Source organism: Solanum pennellii, chromosome 3, assembly GCF_001406875.1.
Source record: "Solanum pennellii chromosome 3, SPENNV200".
Classification (NCBI taxonomy): Eukaryota; Viridiplantae; Streptophyta; class Magnoliopsida; order Solanales; family Solanaceae; genus Solanum; species Solanum pennellii.
In genome coordinates this window covers 1,943,054-1,962,424 of record NC_028639.1, presented here as the reverse complement: position 1 = coordinate 1,962,424, position 19,371 = coordinate 1,943,054, and the positions used below count along the sequence as shown (strand labels likewise).

Genomic DNA, 19,371 nt, shown 5'->3' with positions numbered 1-19,371 from the left:
AACAGATACATATAATAATATTGATTTTTTTTAGCTCCCTATTCTATGAAAATTTATTAAAACACCTCTACTAATTAGAACATTTCATCTAAATATCTTTATAGACCATGTTTTTAGCAATAACCTAAAAATATGATAAGTCCAAAATTGTATTCTTTCAAGCGGTATAAAATGATGGTTATCAAATATAGAAACAACAAGATTGTGATCAAATCCTTTCAAGAATACATGAAGAAACATTAATTATTCAATGTAAATTTGAATTTAAAATCTTAATTTATAAGAAAATGTATTAATAATTATTAATTGAATTGTTGTATTTGAAAGTATAGTTAAAACTCGGTTGTCAATCTCTTCTCTTTTATGTTGCATGCTACCTTTCATCGACACCTATAGTAAACAAGCTAAATGGAAGACCATGAAAAATAAATGAACGGCTAGCCAAATCTTCTCGTTTGAAAAAAATAATCTTAAGTGAAAATAGAATTGAAAGCTGAAATGAGACTACATCACTAGCTGCATAAAGGGAATTTGGTTTGGTTTTCTTAATCAAATAGGCATGATATTGGGTTCATTTTTTTAATATCACTATGAAATGAAAATTAATTTCATAAATCTCACAAGGGTCTTTTTTTCATTTTGCTATTATTTTTTTTTTTACTCTTAAGCTTTTTGGAGTTTTAAAAGTATTTATGAAAAAATAATTAAGTTATTTCGAGTAAACTCTCTATCTTAACTTTGAGCCTATTAAATGAGATTTAAAGCCCCATGTCCACCACATCTTTAATGTTTGCAAACACCAAAATTAAAACAAAGCATTTATATTCCGATTACTTTTTAATATAATTTTGGACCAGTCAAACTTTAAATACAAATATATTTTACCTAGTGTTAAAAATTAATTATATTTATCGTTGTTCTTTTTTTAAATTATAAAAATACCTTAGAATTTAAGAATTTCAAATACATCAATCAATATCTCAACGTCGCATTTTAGTTTTGAATACATAACTTAACGTTATATATCATATCTTGATACAATATTTTTATTAATATAAGATATATTTATTATAATACATTATTCAACGTCTCGCTACGATAAAATAAAATTAATTTGATAGAAAATATGAAATGGGAGCATAAAAACAACGTCCGGAACATTGTTTTTACTTTATAAAAAAGCCGCCGCCAAAAGTTACGGTGGCGGCACTCACGTTTTTTCTTCTTCTTAACCTTTACTTTTCCTTCCTTTGACTTCAAGATTGCGGCTTTTGATTTTGCCTTTTTTTTTTTAGTATTTGACTCAAATTATTTTTTAACTATGATCTAATTTTAATGTATATTTTTGTATTATAAAAATGAACAAAAAACATCTTTACACTATTCAAAAAATTACAAGATTCATTTTTCTGTCTATTTTTTAAGAAACTGAAGTCACTAACAAAAAATGTGTCAAGTTAAATGAATATATATACACACGATTAAGCTAGTTAAGTTGGGTAATTTTTTTTATTTTTAGAATTTAAGGATTAAAATATTAAGACAAGATATATTCAAATTCTAAATATCCTTTGTTAAAAAAATTGTCAAATACAGCTTCATTTTCAAAAATTTCAAATAAAGTAATTATTATTTAATTCTCACAACAAAACACGTACATAATTTTCACTAAATTGCCAGTATTTTTATATATAGTATAAATGTGAATTGCATTGTCTATATATATTATACGTACTATATGTTTTATTTTTTATTAAAGAGAATCTCTGAATAGTTGCACATAATATTTTTAAAATAATTTTTTTTTTGCATAATCTTTCAAATCATTGGATGCTACTGTATAAATATTTTAAAATTTATGTATTGTTGCAAGTCAATTTACTTTATCATGCAAAAAAACATATAAACTAACAACATACAAAATTTAAATTATGAGAACAAAATATTCATTTTTTATCCACATCCTTATTTTCTTTTTATATAACATTAATCATCTCGATTTAGCTAAGACATGACCAAATTAATATATATATATATATAGAGATATATATATTAATTAGTTTCTTTAATAAAAATAGACTCATGAAGGATTTTTTTGTTATTTTTTGAATAGTATAAAGATATATTTTACTCACTTAAATAATATAAAGATGTACATTAGATCTGAGTCGTAATTGAAGAATGATTTTAGCTAAAAACTCCTATTTTTTTTTTAGATATTAAGCTTCGGAGTTTTTGTGATTTTTAGATAATAAAAAGAATGTTTTCTTTTGAATACTTTTTACTTATCTATTGATTTTAAGATATTACACTTTTGGAAGGAATTGAACTAACTTTAATTTTGAATTTATTACAAGTAGTTGAGAAATATGAAGTTGTCTTTATCAATTCGTATCAAAATAACCAATACGATAGCCACAATTTATGGCATGCTAATTTCTAGGCATATAATTGGCTATTATTTAAAAAGTGGGGACATAATTAAGTTGCAAGTGAGGCCAATTTAAGTTTTTTTTGGTCAAGTCTACTTTATCATTGGCTACTAAAATAAGTATAATTAGTAAGTAGAGTGAGAAAAGTGAAGTGTTTTCTTTCTTCTTTTGACATTATTTTGAAGTAAAATGTTTTCCTATTTTTATGTCTTTGGTTGATTTAAAAAATATTTTCTTTGAAAAAAATATTTTTTATTATAGTAAAAGTAACTAAAAATAATTTTTTTGAATTTTTTTTAATTTTAAATCTTAATAAATAAAAAGTTTCACGAGTTGCATTTCACATCATTATTTTCTTTCTCTAGCCCTTTAGTCCCATTCCCATACCCCACCACCCTACACCCCTAATTTTCATCTTCATCTTTTATACTAATATTTGTTTTAATTATATATAAGTATTTTAAAAATAATAATTTCTACTTATCAACCAAATGATATTTTAAAAAAAAAAAAAGGAAGCAAGAAATCACTTATATTTTTCAATCTTATACTTTTATTCTTATTCTCTATTCCTTAGGATCATGTCTTTGTTAAGCTGAACTTGTCTTAGTTTTGTCTTATCACCTCTCTTAGTTATTTTTCAGTCTACCTCTACCTCTCTTAACTCTAGTACAGTTAACCTCTCGCACCTCCTCTTCACATACTCGAACCATAATCTTGTTTCTTTGTTTTTCTTCTGCGTCGGAAACCACTCATGTCTTGTCATGTATAACCATCCTCACACATCCTTCTAAGTATCCTCATCTTTGTTACATTTATCTTCTGAACATTGATGTAGGTGACACATTCTTATCACATAATCCCCCCGACACGAGCATTTAGATCACCCACTACGCTCCAATATGATATACAACATCATCATTATCAATCTTTCCGCATCTCCTTAGATTATTGGATCAAGATACTTAAAACTTCCTTTCGTAGGTATTATTTGTTCGATTATCATTTTCACCTCCACCTCATGAGTTATGTCATGCATTTTAGGTACTCCGTTTCAGTCCTGCTTAACCTGAAACTTTCAGAATCTAAGACATGTCTCCAATTTTCCATTCACTAGTATCTTGTCAACCAATATTGTGTCGTCTGCAAAATCAAAAAATAAGACATAATATCATTATTAGTGATTTTCTTTTTAATTTTCTGCATGATATTCCATATTTTCATTGGGAGCCAATAAATTTAATTTGTACCGAGAGATCACTCATCAAAGATAATTTTATATCCATGATTCAATTTCAAAAATTTAAATTAAAAATAAAAAAAATACTTATCATTCCACCATAATACTTATCTCTCTCTCCTCTTCTTTATTATAGACTATAGGTGGAAAATTCAAATTTATGATTCGTTCATCGTTTGAAGCTTAAATTACAAATAAGTATTTGTCTAGGTTAGACAAGGGGAGGATTACATGTAATGTGTTGATATTTTAAAACCAAGACTACACTTAGTTTAAATCTTAAACAAAAGTATAACTTATACACATGTATTGTTATTTTCATACCAAGACTACACATAGTTTAATTAAATCTTGAATAAAAACAATTAACTCATTAGCTGTTATAACTTATGTACATTTATTGTTATTTTCATATTAAATTGAATATTGAGTAGCTTAATTACATTTGTCCAAAATATTTTAAATTAAAAATCTTAGAACCTTGATGATCACATATGTGGACCCAAAACAAACTTGATTCTTTGTTGCAATCCATTATCACTTTCCACTACGCAACTTGATAACGCACCATCTATATAATTTAATAATTTTGCTTTTGTGTTTTGGTATTTTTACTAGTTATTAATTACCACTATCTTCAATATATTTACTTTTATATTCTCATGTACTATCATGAGTTAGGTAACTTTTGGTTTAATTTTCAGAAAAGACGTAAAGTTATTACTGAAGTTGTCTCGAATTTTTAAAAAGATATCTTAACTTTGTGGGTGTTCTATTTCCCCATTGAATAATTTAAGAGTGTTATAAATATCTCATTTCTTACCCAACCCCAATTGCAAGAAAAGAGGTGCAATCACGCACCAATAGTTGTTCGACACGTATTAAGTTCTTTTAATTTTTAATTTTTAGTTTAATTTTCATTTTCATTTTATTATTTTTATTTTTATTAACTTTATTTTCATTTTCCCCCTCTTTTTTCTTAAATCTTCATTAGTCAAATCTTTTGTTCTTTGTTGTAAATCCTTCAAAAGTAGCAGCCATAGTCACCTTCAATGTAGCCTCCATAATGCCTCCATGTTACAACACTATTTTCGTCATCAAAACATCACTAAATAAAATCAATTCAACTCTAATCAATGGACTTCTTTTTTTTAAAAAAAAAAAAGATAAAAGAAGAAAAAGAAACAAAGAGAAGCAAGAGACAAGAAAAAAAAGTGATAAAAATGGATGAAGTAAATGAATCTTCTTAGTTGAAGAAGATGAAGAAAAGGTAATTCGATTTTTGAATTTGGGTGAAGAAAATAATGAGAAAAATGATGTAAATTAATTAAATAATAAATATTAAAGAAATATAATGACACCTGACACTTTATAGCTGGTTATAGCAGTAAAAAGATTGGTTCACGCGCCCCATTTGCGTGATAACAACCCAGGCGAGAAAATAGGTCAAAATGGCTCATTTACAAAGATATTAAATAGTTTCATGGGGTGATCGGACACTTCCAAAGTTAAGGTGTCTTTATGCAAATACCGGACAACTTTAGAGGTGACTTTTATGTCTTTTCTCTTTAATTTTCTTGAGAAAAAACAAATATTACAAGGCAAGCAAGAGGACAACTTTGACTAGTTAACAAAATCGAAATATTTGGTTATCAGAATAATCTAACAAGAAATATCTGAAGAGAGTAATGGCTATATAAATTTTATTATTATCTTAATAAATAAAGAGATTATTTCCAAATAAATAAATAAATAAAAAATCGTCATTTCAAATCAAACAATGTGTTTTAGTTACGGCTACATAAACTTTATTCTTATCTTAATAAATAGAGAGATTATTTCTCAAAAAATATAAAATCCTCATCTCAAATCAAGCGATGTGTTTTAGTTCCTTTGTTCGATTAGATTATATGATTTCTTACCATTAAGGTAGTAAATATATTTGAATTGAATAAAGACTCTGATGCATGAATCGATTCCTAATTAGATATATTTGTTTAAATTAAGACCCAAAATTACAAACTTACTAGCTTTTTAAAGATCCCTAATGTTTGTTACTTTTATTATGTAACAATCAATTTCTTTATACTTTAGCACCTACTTGCTTTCTTTTTAGCAAATTGACCATATGACCAATAACATCCTTTGCTTCTTCTTCTAAGGGCTTTATCACTTTTAGTTTTCTTTTGCTTCTTTTTTTTTTTAGGGGGCCCTTGTTTGATCATCTATAGTTTCATAATATCAAAATTCAAGCACCTAATATGTAATTATTGTTCAGATATTTACTGGCAATAAATTTTTGTTAAAGAAACAATATTTATTAGCGGAAAAATGCTTAACGATATTGAGTTAATATCATAAAGCTCTTGACAATCATATATGATGTCGTGGATGAGACTGTTTCTTCTTTAATCAAATATCTTGAATTCGAGCCATGAATATAGAAAATATCATTAATAGATAACCCTTCGCTCTCAAATAAGCCCTATACAATATAAATTTAAAATAATCGAGCTAGAATACGGTTCCCTTCACCCTCAATAAGCTCTACACGATATAAATTTAAAATAATCGAGCTCGAATACGTTTGATGATTCATACTTCCATGAGTGAATACTTTTATATATAGTGATTAGTGGGACTGAAGTTGCACGTTTACCTCCCAACATGTTCACAGCCTTTATTTATTCATGCATTAATTTTGGACCATATTTCCCTTTTTAATTTTCTCCACTACTTTTTGTCCACTCATATATAAATGTTGCTCATGACTACCGTCACATATTATTTTAATTAATTAATTATAACTATACATTATAAATTTATACAATATCGAAATTATGATACTGTATTATTTTGCCTGCCTAAAATAGTGAGACATCAAAACTTAGACACTAATACTATTTACCAAGGGAGAGAAATATTTTCCGAAAGCCGATGACTATTTATAGCTTATTTAACATCGGAAAATTGAGTTCGCCCTAACCTGTGGCATGACAGGTAGGTAGCAAGTAGCATTTTACTAACACGACGACTCAAAGCAAGGTCGAATTCCTTCTTTGTTATTAAGGTTGTCGATCTCAAAGTCATAATATCTCAAAACGAGAAACTGAAAGAAGAAATATAAAAATATTTGGACTTCCAATTAGAAGTTCTCTCGAAATGAAAAGAAGTTAACAAACTCGATAAGGATCTCAAAGTCTTAATGTCTCAAAACGAGAAATTGAAAGAAGAAATCTAAATATATTTGGACTTCCAATTAGAAGTTCTCTCAAAATAAAATGAACTTGACAAACTCGATAAATTTAAATTAAAATAATTCAAGAAAAAACATAAAGGAATCGTTCTTTTGGGTTAGTAAAAATATTCAAATATCTCCTAATTAAATGCGTCTATAAAAAAGGTTTGGCACCTTTAAAACCCTAGCTATGGCCCAAAGTGTTTGAAATTCTTCCCCAAAATTATTTATTTTAATTTTTAAAGATGCATAGACTTTTTTTCTTTTCTTTTGGGATTAGATTCTTCTATTTCCATTCCATTTCTCTGAGACTAACAATTGCTTGCTTCGTACATAAGAAAAAATATACTCCCCGTGTTTTAAAAAAATAATCTTATTTCCTTTTTAGTCTGTTAAAAAAAATGATCTTTATCGTTTTTGAAAAATACTTTAAATTTAACTTTTCACGTGACATGTTTAAGAACGCAAAATTAAAAGACATTTTAATACATTTGACATAACATTAATTTAGTATCACAGATTAAAAAGTCTTCTTTCTTTTCTTAAACTCCGTTCCAAATTAATCTGGATCATTCTTTTTGAAACAGAGGGAATATATAATAACACATAATTTTGTAGTACAAAGCAAATTAAAGCTTAGATTCTCATCTCATACCTTAAAAAACGTAAACAAAAAACATAGGTACTTTTTAGGGAAAAAAAAAAGTAAATTCAAAAGTCCCTTGATAAAGAAATTAAAGAAGAATATGGTCCTTATAATAAATGGTTATAAATAATTATTACTATTTTTAAAAATTTAAATATTATTAAGTACGATTTTTTTGTTTATTTTGCTCCTAATACATTTCAATCTAATGATATTAAATATATCACGTTAAAAATCAAAATTTAAAAATTATCAAAGATACTCTAGCATATATTTCTATCACCACGATTTGACCATCTTAATCAACTATTATGCAATTCACTCCCAGTATAGTTAACACGAATAATTTAGTAGATAGATGTAAGCTAATTTTCTCGCTATATATCTAGTTATTAATAAAAAAATCTTATATTATCTATAAATTACTCTTATTTAACGTAACAAGTAACTTATTTTATTCATTTATAAATATCATTGGAATAAGGGAAAAGGGTCAAATATGCCTCTAAACTATTCGAAAAGATTTAGATATACCCCCCGTTTAAAGTTTGGTCCATTTATACCCTCGCCGTCCAACTTTTGGTCTACATATGCGCTTTTGGGCGTTAGTTGGCCAATTCAAAATATCCAACTCATTATACTTTTGTTTAAATGCCAAATGGATTTTTCACTTCATTTTTATGTATTATCACTTGACATTTATATTCAAGGGAAAAGGAAAAAGGATCAAATATGTCCCTAAACTATTCAAAAAGGTCTAGATATACTCCCGTTTAAAGTTTGGTGTATTTATACCCTCTCCTTTCAACTTTTGGTCTACATATGCCCTTATGGGTGTTAGTTGGTCAACTCGAAATATCCAATTCATTTTACTTTTTTTTTTAAAATGCCAAAATGGATTTTCCACATCATTTTTGTATTATCACTTGACATTTATATTAAAAGAGAAGGGTCTTTTATGCCCCTAACTATCCGACCTAATTTTAAAACACATATACGACCCGTCTTTTAAATAATCTATACAACCCGACCCCTTTTTTTAAATACCCTATATGGGTCGGATTAGGCATAATTGAACCATTTAAAAGGCGAACACTATCGTGCTCTGATTGGAACCGCCGAGGAATCAATGGCACGACAACCGAAGGGAAAGGAAGTCGAGGTTTGAAAAGCGTTTCGGCGCAAACCTGGCAGGCAAGGGCTGGAGCGGAGGAATTCACCGCAACAACGTTACAGGCATAACTGCAAGCTGCAGCAGGGGATGATGATGTAAATAACAGAATAATTCGCACATACATGAGTCGGATTAAGGGCATAAGTGAACCATTTAAAAGACGGTCGTATATGTATTTTAAAATTGGGTCGGATAGTTAGGGCATAAGTGACCCCTTTCTCTTTTAATATAAATGTCAAGTGATAATATATATATATAAATGATGTGGAAAATCCATTTGCCATTTAAAGAAAAGTAAAATGAGTTAGATATTTCGAGTTGACCAACTAACACCCATAAGGACATATGTAGACCAAAAGTTGAAAGGCGAGGGTTTAAATACACCAAACTTTAAACGGCGGTATATCTAGACCTTTCGAATAGTTTAAGGCCATATTTAACCCTTTTCCCTTTAATATAAATGTCAAGTGATAATACATAAAAATGACGTAGAAAATTCATTTGATATTTTAGGAAAAGTAAAATGAGTTGGATATTTCGAGTTGGCCAACTAATAGCCATAAGGGCATACGTAGATCAAAAGTTGAACTGCGAGAATATAAATGGATCAAACTTTAAACGAAGATATATCTAAACATTTTCGAATAGTTTAGGGATATATTTAGTCATAACTTTGAAAAGGTAGGTACGTCTATTGAAGAGAGTGTGGATAAGACATGAGAAATTGGTGATTGAATTAACTTTAACGAACCTTTGTCAGAAAATAGGATAGACGTACTTTTAATACTCAAAGTTATAAAAACAGTGACAATACGAAATTGGCCTTATCCTGTTATCTTTCTGCAAATTATTTATTACTATTATTGTATATTCATTTTAGTTGTCATGCTTTATTTATTTATTTTCAAAATTATTAGTACTATTTATTTTTTTTAATTTATTTGAACCCACAAATTAACTGTTCAAGTTTGGCATATTATTGCTCGTACAAATAAACTTTTAGTATATACCTAAAAAGTTGACGTGACCTGATCAAATTTTCGATAAATATCTCTAAAGTTGGTTTAAATTTCTGATATGTGTATATAAAGTTTGATTTTTTCGTAGTCAAACTAAATTAAACCAATAAAACTCCATCCGATCCTTTATGTTAGATATTTTGTTAAAAAAATATATAAATACACGATAGTCAAGCTAGTTTCATAAAAAAACATTTTCCTTAATTAATATTCTTCCTTGATATAGAAAGAACAATTTGAAATAACTTTCTCTTTTACTTTCTCAGTCGTTAATTACTTTTCCACTTTTTTTTTTATAGTTATCCTTAATTACTGCTCGTCTATTTTGACCTTTATTAATACGATAAAGAATAAGTAAAAATCTTATTTTATTTTTTAGAAATTAAAATCATTTTGGTACCTAACCCACCCAAGTCTAACTAGTAGATGATTGGGTGTTAGAAAGTGAAAGTATTTAGTTAGTACAAGCTAAGTGACAAGTGAAATATCTATTTATTATTTTGACCATTATTTTGGAAGCTAAAATAAAGTTAGCACATATATCAATTTTATATCATGATTGGCTAGACTTAGTAGTATATAGTTACCATCTCAATTAAATAGAAACTTATTTGACCAAGATTTAGTGGTTATAATAACTTCCATTATTGTTGAATACATACACACGTACATGGTTTAATTTTAGGTATATGATTGGCTGTTAGCTAGAAAATGAAGTGTATATAATTGACAAGTGAAATATCTCTCCACTTATAATTGACCATATATTACTATATGCGACAGAAAATAAATTACGATCACAATAAAATAAGTGGGAATGTAATTTTATTGATCAAGAAAGATTGCGGGTATTCCTTGATTCTCCTTTCATGAGATTTATCCATGATTCGAGCTAAATTAGGGTTTAGGATTGGATAGCCTCCAAGAATCCTAATTTGAGTTAAACACAATTGGTAGAGTCTCAATTCGAACTGAACGCATCCTGTAGAGTTCTACAAAATTTTGACTTAAAAGTTACTCTCTCCGTCTTAATTTATATGACTTAATTTGACTCGACACGGAGTTTAAGAAAGAAAATATGACTTTTGAAACTTATGGTCTATATAATAAGTCATACATGTTACCGTTACTATAAATCATTCCATAATTAAGGGTAAAATGAATATTTTAAAGTGAAATCCTTACTAAATGTAGAAATGTGTAATTTTTTTCGAGAACGACTACAAAGGAAAGTGAGTCAAATATTAAGTAAATTTTAGGGTAGCAAACATAAAATCATATTTGTATGCTATAATTATAGTTTGTATAATTGCGCTTAATAGCAACTTTATGTTTGTTATGACTATTGATCTGTATATTTTGGTATACATAAACATAAAAATTTGTGTTTGGGTCTATTTGTATATTTCAGTATACATATGGATCCTGTAATTAACTTTTATACAACACATATGTATACCTAATGACTACTGAGATTAATTATTATACAACACATGTGTATAGCGAATGAGTCTATTTGTATATTTCGGTATACAAATGGGTCTTGCAATTAATTTTTATACAATGCATATGTTACAAAATGAGTGTATTTGTATATTTTGCTATATAAATGGGTTCTGCAATTAATTTTTATACAAGACATATGTATACCAAATGAGTCTATTATATATTTTGATATATTAATGGAATGACAAAAAATATGAAATGTTTATTGCGGATTACAAATAAAAGAAATTATGACTATAACATTTAATTTGAATACAGAAAAAGTACTTCTTTTTAAGTTAATTCAAACATGCTCTAGCTTAATTTAGTCAAAATTACCCATATATCTTATTGAAATATTTTTTAGCAGTCTTATTTTATTTGATATGTAATATATAATCATAATTAAAAATAATATATTATTTGATAGTTGAATAAACTTTAAAAAGAATACCAAAGAAATCTAAACTTGGTAAGGGTTAGATAGATTGTGTTACACTCATCTATTGCTTTATGGAAAAACTTCACAATAAGGCAAATATCCATATATATTTTTAAAAAATAGTTATGTTTTTTTTCCCCATGTTATATGAATATAATTAGATTATAAATAGTAAAGTTAATTCTATGCAAATAAATATTTTTATATATTTAATATAATAAATAAATATTAAATAGGAAAGTAATCATAATTGAATGTCTAAATAATTATGGCAAACACATTTGTGATATTTTTCCATCTTTCTAAGTCAAATACATCTAAATACATGTTTTTTGCTACCATATACACTGGAAAAGGGAGAGTCTAGTGAGAACATGAGGGATGACGGGCAAATTTATCATACATACAAATCACATTAGATACACACACAAGATTACATGTATCTGGTGACTGGTGTATTTTGCATGTACCTGGAATACCAGATATGCCAACGAGATAGGAGACTGATGCGTGAGTCGCGAAAGCAAGCTAGATTTGTCTATTTATCTCAAATCCACTTAGATACAATGTATCTTAAACAGATTACACCTGATTTTAAGACCATGTATTTCGAGATATGTATATTTAGACACATGTAGATACACCAAAATCTGATAAGATTCATAATATTGCATACTAACATATATCTAAGCAATTAATAACAACTACAACAATATAATACGATATCAAAGTGCAAGAAACAACAACTAGTAACACAAATCCAAGTGAAAAACCATTGCATTGCAACAAAAAACTTGACACAAAACCAAAAAGTTCAAAAGTTTCCATTGATAAGCTGCAGTAATTGGGAAAAGATGCAAAAAACTTCACCCAACTGCAGTTTCATTCTTTTAAGTCTACATATTACTACTACTACTTTGTAAACCTAATGGGACCATATTAGGCGGACCACAAAAAACGCCTTGTATACCATGTATACATATCAGGATCCCACTCCTTTCAGTTTTACCATGTATACATATCGATATTTTATATATTTCAACTGTACATTGGATAGATATAATTAACTTATCCGTCACAGCTCCACTTGATAAGTGGTCTACACCGCGGAAACCTCCCCCCATCTGGCCAACCGTATCAGAAATGACAACACTTCAGATGGATCGCGTAGAGAGTAAGATGCCATTGTGTCCCTTGGGTTACTAGACACTATAATAGGATACCCCTGTCCTCTACTGTTAAGTACCTGCACAAATTATCAGTAAATGTCATACGAACAAACTTGGGTAGTATACACAACGATTGTTTAAAGACAGTTATAGACTCGCACCTTAAAAGCATCTTCGTCAGTTTTATCATCCCCTATATAAATCGGGAGAACATCACTTGAGTTTGTGAATCCTAGCGTTTCAAGCAAGTAAACCAGAGCATCGCCTTTGTTCCACTTTATGGATGGACGTATTTCTATAACTTTCTTACCCCTTGTAAGATGAAAACCGGGGTATTTGGCAACTAGTGTCTGAACTTTCTTTTCCAGCAGCCCCAAATCCTGAAAATTTTGGATATTCAATCATCCTGCACATGACTTGATAGATTATTACTGAAATAAAATCTAATTTGATCGTGTATACCTCTTGTAAGACATGCCGGTAATGAACAGAGATGCAGAACCTGTTGTCCTCAACCAGAGCTCCATTTATCTCCGAAGTTGTTTCCTCCAACTCATTCAACATCTGCACCACATACATACAATGAACATTTTTGTAAGGATTATGATTTCAACAACACGATGTTGGTTATAAACAAATTAAAAGCCTTGATGGACAAATTGAAATGTTAACCAACCTTTTCAATTGAAGGCAGAAAGTCCTGAGCAGGCTGGAAGACAGTGAGTTCATTCCCCTGTAATATATAGATAAGTACTATAGCTATAGGGAATCAAATGTATTTTGGGCTTAAATAGGTTAAAAGGAAACCTTTTGATCAAGGGCCTTGCTTTGGTACTTTCCATCATAACAACTAGCTTGAATTGCAGGTCCCATTATGTCCATCCCATGGCTCCCCGCGTAAAACACATCATCCAACTTTACAAAACCATAAACCTAATGCAAACAAAGGTACATTTTATCAAAAAAGTCATTTGGCTTGAGATCAAACTAATTCGTTTATTTACCTTCTGTCGACTTCTTCCACTTATTATAGCTGTTGGATAGAGCTTTGCAACATCGCGTACAGCAGAGCGCATCTGCATGGCAATCATGCTATTAGAATGCCATCAAAGACACAAATTTTTTAAGAAATTAAACAAGGACGTACAGAAACATGTTTATAAATTACCATATCAGACATGAAGGCACGTTCAGGATCATTCACAATTGGCGATAGAGTCCCGTCATAATCTAAAAACACGACAACCCATTTCCCCTTGGCTACGTCCATCATCTCCTCGAAAGAGCTCAATGCTGAAGGATGCTCTTTCTAAAAAAAAACAAAACTTACAAAATGAGACTCTAGGCAAAATAAAATGACTAGTTATTTGCTATGACCAAACACATTGTCATTACCATACACAAGGGATGAAACTATAGTTCAACTTACACGATTGTGTTAAACATTGTCATACCATACACTAGGGACGAAACTATAGTTGTTTGACAGAACTCAGTAACTTTGGGGCGTACCTTTATTGTGTTAAACAGTGACTTAGGACCCGTTTAGCCATAGATTTTCCAAATAGTATTTGGGGAAAAATTTGACAAATAATGTGTCCATACAATTTGTCATTATTTGACAAATACTTTTGGCAAATATCCCAAATTCCCAATACTAGTTTTTTCTAGATTTGGGCCAAATGTCATTATTTTGGATCTTTTGAAAATTAAAATTTTATCCCAAACTTTTATCTTTTACAAAAACACCCTCTATAGTAGTTGTTTGTGTTGTATTACATAATTTTTTTACGTGAACACCAAAATAGTGATGTAATATTTAGTGAATATTAAATAATGATATGATTGTTGATGAAAATGATGAAAACTTAACTCAAGGTAATAAAATCATGTGCTTCGTCTACTTCACGATGTATGGAATGATACTTGTTGCACTCGCTCCAAATTACCACATTGCTCTAGTGTGATGGAAACTATTTGTTATTTGTTGTAATGAACATCCAATTGACTTGTAATACAAACTTATAGTTAGTTTTAATAGTTTTTAAAACTTATGGGTATAAATCATATTTTTTTAAAAAAAATGAAATATATTTCCCAAGTCCTATGGCCAAACACATGGTGAAATTTCACCCAAATTTTCACTCAAATAATATTTGCCAAGAATATTTGAAAACTTATGGCCAAACACTAGCTTAATACGTATGAATAAAAAAGTTTGTATGTGAAGTGGGCTTACTTACCAACCAAGAAATGTATTTGACATCAGTAGAAATGTCCATTTGGTCTTCCTTGGGCTCAGTCTTGTTAAGCTTAGTTGCTTTTGAAATGGACTCAATTCTTTGAGTTCTAGCCAGCCCATTCTGAAATCCCATAGCCTGGTAAAGCCACCTTGTCAAATTTTCTCTCATTTTACTGTTAAAAATAAAAAGAGAAAAAGTAAGTACACATGTAATCAATTGTTTTAATTAAATTCAATGAATAACTCTTTATTATAATAATAAGGGTAAATTGGAGTTGAAATCCCATAAAATCAGGAACAACCAAGTTAATCAATATTTAAACTTGGAATATGTTAGGTGAAGATACATAAAAACGTTTCATTAAAAAAATTAAAGTAAAATACTAAGAAGTAGAGATTGTACATATAAAAATAAATAAAAGTCTTTTTCAAAGCTTGTCACTAGTGACAAATAATTTGGAGCATAAGATATTTTAAATAATAATAATACATGTGTAAGTAAATGATTAGTAGAGATTCCAAGACTTTAAAATATGTCTTTTTTTTAATTATTATTTAAAGAAAGGTCACTATAACAATGAATTTGATTTGAAAAGAAGTTAAACATAATAAAAACAAGAAGAAGACAAAAAGGAACTAAAAAGAAAAGACATTAATCAAACAAATATTAAAGTCCTATTTAGTGACTCAACGTTACATGGCAACTTTTTAAAAGCTACTTAAGAGTTAATAATGTCTTAATCAAACTGATTCAGCACACACCGACAAAAATTAATGTTTAGTTTAATTTCTTTATATATAAAGAATTGCAAACTTTAATGCGTTAATACCGTTGGCTTTGTTATAACTACCAATTTATATGCTTTTTATAGTTGCCACCTGTTTTGGAAACTAAAAAAAAAAAAGACAATTAAGTAGAATGAATTAAGTAAACAGCTAAGATAGCTGGGGAAAAAATGATTTAATTGAAAATAAAATAGGGCATTCAAGTTGGGAGAAAATAAATATAAATATTCATATAAAATGTGGACTAGGAGGAATTATTGTATTAACACAAATTATGGCGTTGATTGTGCTTTATACAATTATTTATATGTTCTAATTTAAACATTAATTGTTACTTTAGTCAGAGTTATTCCTCTAAAGAAAATCTAGTGTTTAAATTTGTCAATTTTCAACCCTGCATTAAATACTTAAGACAGCCACACAATAACATAATTAACAATTGATGAATGATTAGACTCCTAATTAGTACTCCCCATCTGTATTTTCTTATTAGTCTCCTTTAAAAACGACCGAGGATTTATTTGAAAAACTCTCTCTATTTTTATAAGATATGAGTAAAACTGTATACATATTAACTTCTATTTTCATAAAATATGAGTAAAACTGTGTATACACTGATTTTATAAGAATTTATTTTTTAAATTTCACGTTCAAATAAATAATGTCGCGTAAATTCAAACGTGATATTTAACCATTTCTATGTCAATCTAGGATCCAAGAGAATGTACTAGGGCCACTAGTTTTGCTTCTCTTTTCTACTTTTGTAGCCACCACCAACACTTTTTTATATTAATACCATATAATTGATCCAACCCACAGAATTGTTCTTGGTTGTGCAATGTATGTATATACTCACATGAAACCGAACATAGAAACACTGCCACGTAAAAAAGTGAGACGTGTACAAGGAGAATGAGATATCGATCTACACTTTTTTTTTAGGTATAATACATATATTGGACCCTAAATTTAGTTTTAAATTTTAACTTTGATCTTTAACTTTCATAATGCACAAACAGACACTTTAACTATCTAACTTTTAAATAAATAAATACATGGGTCCTACATGGCACAATACACGTAAGACACCACATTGGACAAAAAATGACACGTAGAATGACATGCAGGACATCTGTCTCTATTCGTTCAACTTTATATAAGTTTAAGTGTCTACTTGTACAAACCCAAAGTTAAAGTACATAAATATGATACGAAGCCAAGTTAAAGGGCGTATTAGTTAAAAAAAAAAACAAAAAACTGTGGAGTTAAAAAAAAAAAAAAACAAGAAGTGAATGATTTGACTTTTGAAAACATGTGTGTGAACAAGAACACGAAATTGAAACCAGAGTTTTTTTTTAAAAAAAAAACAAGTATCTACGTGTTACTTAGAGGGAGGGGAAAAAAAATCATAAATCATCTAGAAGGTAATTTTTGAGGATTTTAAAATCGACACATTAGGAATATCTTTTGGACAAGGCTTAAGAAAACTACTTTTTCAAATTAAATTCAATTACGCACTACAAGAGTCATTTGAATTATAATAGAATTTTTTTCATATACAAAACTCTAGTTAAAATATGATAAAAATAAAACAGACTCACCTCTGTATCGTAACGAAGTCTATGAGAAAACGACTTAAAACTGTTTTTTTATGGACACAAAAGGACATACACACAACATGAGACGACACTAGAGAAACTACCTAGAAGTGGAATATAATCTAGAATAATAATAACTAAGGTAACATATTCAACTAATACAATGGACCAAGTCAAAAAAGCTATAAATAGTTTTTAATTTAAAATGATTAATTAATGGACATAGTAATTGTAAGGAAAATAAAGTAATTAGATGTTCCAATGTAGTATCACATTTAATTTTCAAATATTTAACCGACTTTTTTTGCCAAGGAAACACACTGTATGGTTTATACAAATTAAATAGAGAAGGTCAATTCCTAATTCTCCCAAGTATTATTATTTAGCACTAACAATGACATCTAACACGTAAAACATCAAACAGAATATTAACAGGGTCGGTGAATATTAACAGGGTCGGTCACTGGGTAGGTTAATTAAATTTCGAATAATAGAGTGCCTTATCAAAATTTAGGCTATTTTAAGTTTAAAAAAAAAATATTACTCCAAGTAAAGAGGCTTAGTTCAGAAATAGCTAAAAAGGGAACTTGATTTTTTTTCCCTTTTTAAAGAAATAGGTAGATAAAAATCTTTATGTCTATCAGACATAAATTGATTTTACCTATACGACAAAAGGTCAAAATCTATTACACATGCTTAATAACAACGCTATCAGGTATAAATTTTAGATTTTACTTGTAAAATTCAATATATTTCGATATAAATACACTAAATTAACTATTTAAAAAAAAATTAGATCAAACACTTTTGAGAATAGCTAATATTATTTCCTAGGTGATAAGAAAGATCTAATCTTAGATTTGTACTTAAGTGGGCCTCTCGGGTCAAAAATGGGCCCTAGCCCAGTCAAGTTTGTGGACCCTACCATAATTCACGTGTACAGTTCAGATACCACACGTAACCGCCGGTGAATGTAACCGAAAAAGGCTCACGGTATCAATCCAACTCCCACCTCAAGCGCGTGACAACCAACGCCAACATCAGATGATTAAACCAATCAACTATACGTCACGCGCGTGAGCTACTGAGAAATCCATTCGAATCACCGGTTAAAAAACAAAAAACGAACACCAAACTGCTTTTTTTCGTTTTGTTCGCACCTATTTTAGTCACTAAAACACGCCGTAAATCACTACAACAACCCGCTCAACCCGTATAAACGGAGAATTTTAATAGCTCAGTTATTAAATCCGTATCCTATCGACAAAAAAAAACAGAGAGATACAAATCAAGTAAAAAACAAAACGAAAAAAAAAAAGGCCGCAGAGATTGACAATTGCACCTGAGAATGCGACCGCAATTCACGACGGCGATAAGTTATCGATCGAATGTGAAAATAACCGATGATCAGATCGAAATTAAAAACGTAAACTAAATCGGAATGAAACGAATGTGAGATCGGCGATAATTTTAATAACTGGAATCAGTAAAACAGGAAGAAGAAGAAGGGAACTTACATGCTGAAAACTGAGAAACTTGTGCGAGAATTTTGATTAACAGTTACCGTTGAGCTTTAAATTTTGTAATCAGAACAGAAGCGAAGAAGAAAAGAGAAGGAAAATTAAAGAAGTTTACGGGAGTTTATATAGATGGCGGAAGGGTTTTAGAGGGGGGTGGGGTGGGGTGGGGTGGGTAGGTGTGATTTTGTTATAATGACACCAAGTTTTATTATTTACATTTATTACCCCTATCAATGTTAATATTACTAATTTATTACTTTAGATTATACTGTTTCGTAAAATTAACGGACTTGCGCCGTAAATAATGATAAAATAATTTATAGATAAAAAAGGATAGTTTTTTAAAATTAAATTAGTTTTAATTATAATAAAATAATATT

At 29.0% G+C, this 19,371-nt stretch overlaps 1 protein-coding gene across 1 annotated transcript; it reads right to left on the bottom strand.

The window, feature by feature from the left end:
- Positions 1-12,438: 12,438 nt before the first annotated feature.
- On the bottom strand, positions 12,439-19,081 carry LOC107013774 (probable trehalose-phosphate phosphatase 2). The gene is made up of 9 exons (XM_015213652.2): positions 18,989-19,081; positions 15,089-15,260; positions 14,014-14,154; positions 13,850-13,921; positions 13,653-13,778; positions 13,522-13,578; positions 13,308-13,409; positions 13,007-13,225; positions 12,439-12,922 (listed from the first exon to the last, which is right to left on the bottom strand). Exons 2-9 carry the CDS (start codon positions 15,254-15,256, stop codon positions 12,776-12,778), a joined length of 1,032 nt encoding a protein of 343 aa, XP_015069138.1. The 5' UTR covers positions 15,257-15,260; positions 18,989-19,081; the 3' UTR covers positions 12,439-12,775.
- Positions 19,082-19,371: the final 290 nt, after the last annotated feature.

Coding starts and splice junctions, on each gene's coding strand:
- LOC107013774 (XM_015213652.2), bottom strand. CDS start 15,256: ATGAGAGAAAATTTGACAAGGTGGCTTTACCAGGCTATGGGATTTCAG. Junction 13,779..13,849: donor GTGGAAGAAGTCGACAGAAG/GTAAATAAACGA, acceptor TGTTTGCATTAG/GTTTATGGTTTTGTAAAGTT. Junction 13,410..13,521: donor TTCTGCCTTCAATTGAAAAG/GTTGGTTAACAT, acceptor TATGTGGTGCAG/ATGTTGAATGAGTTGGAGGA.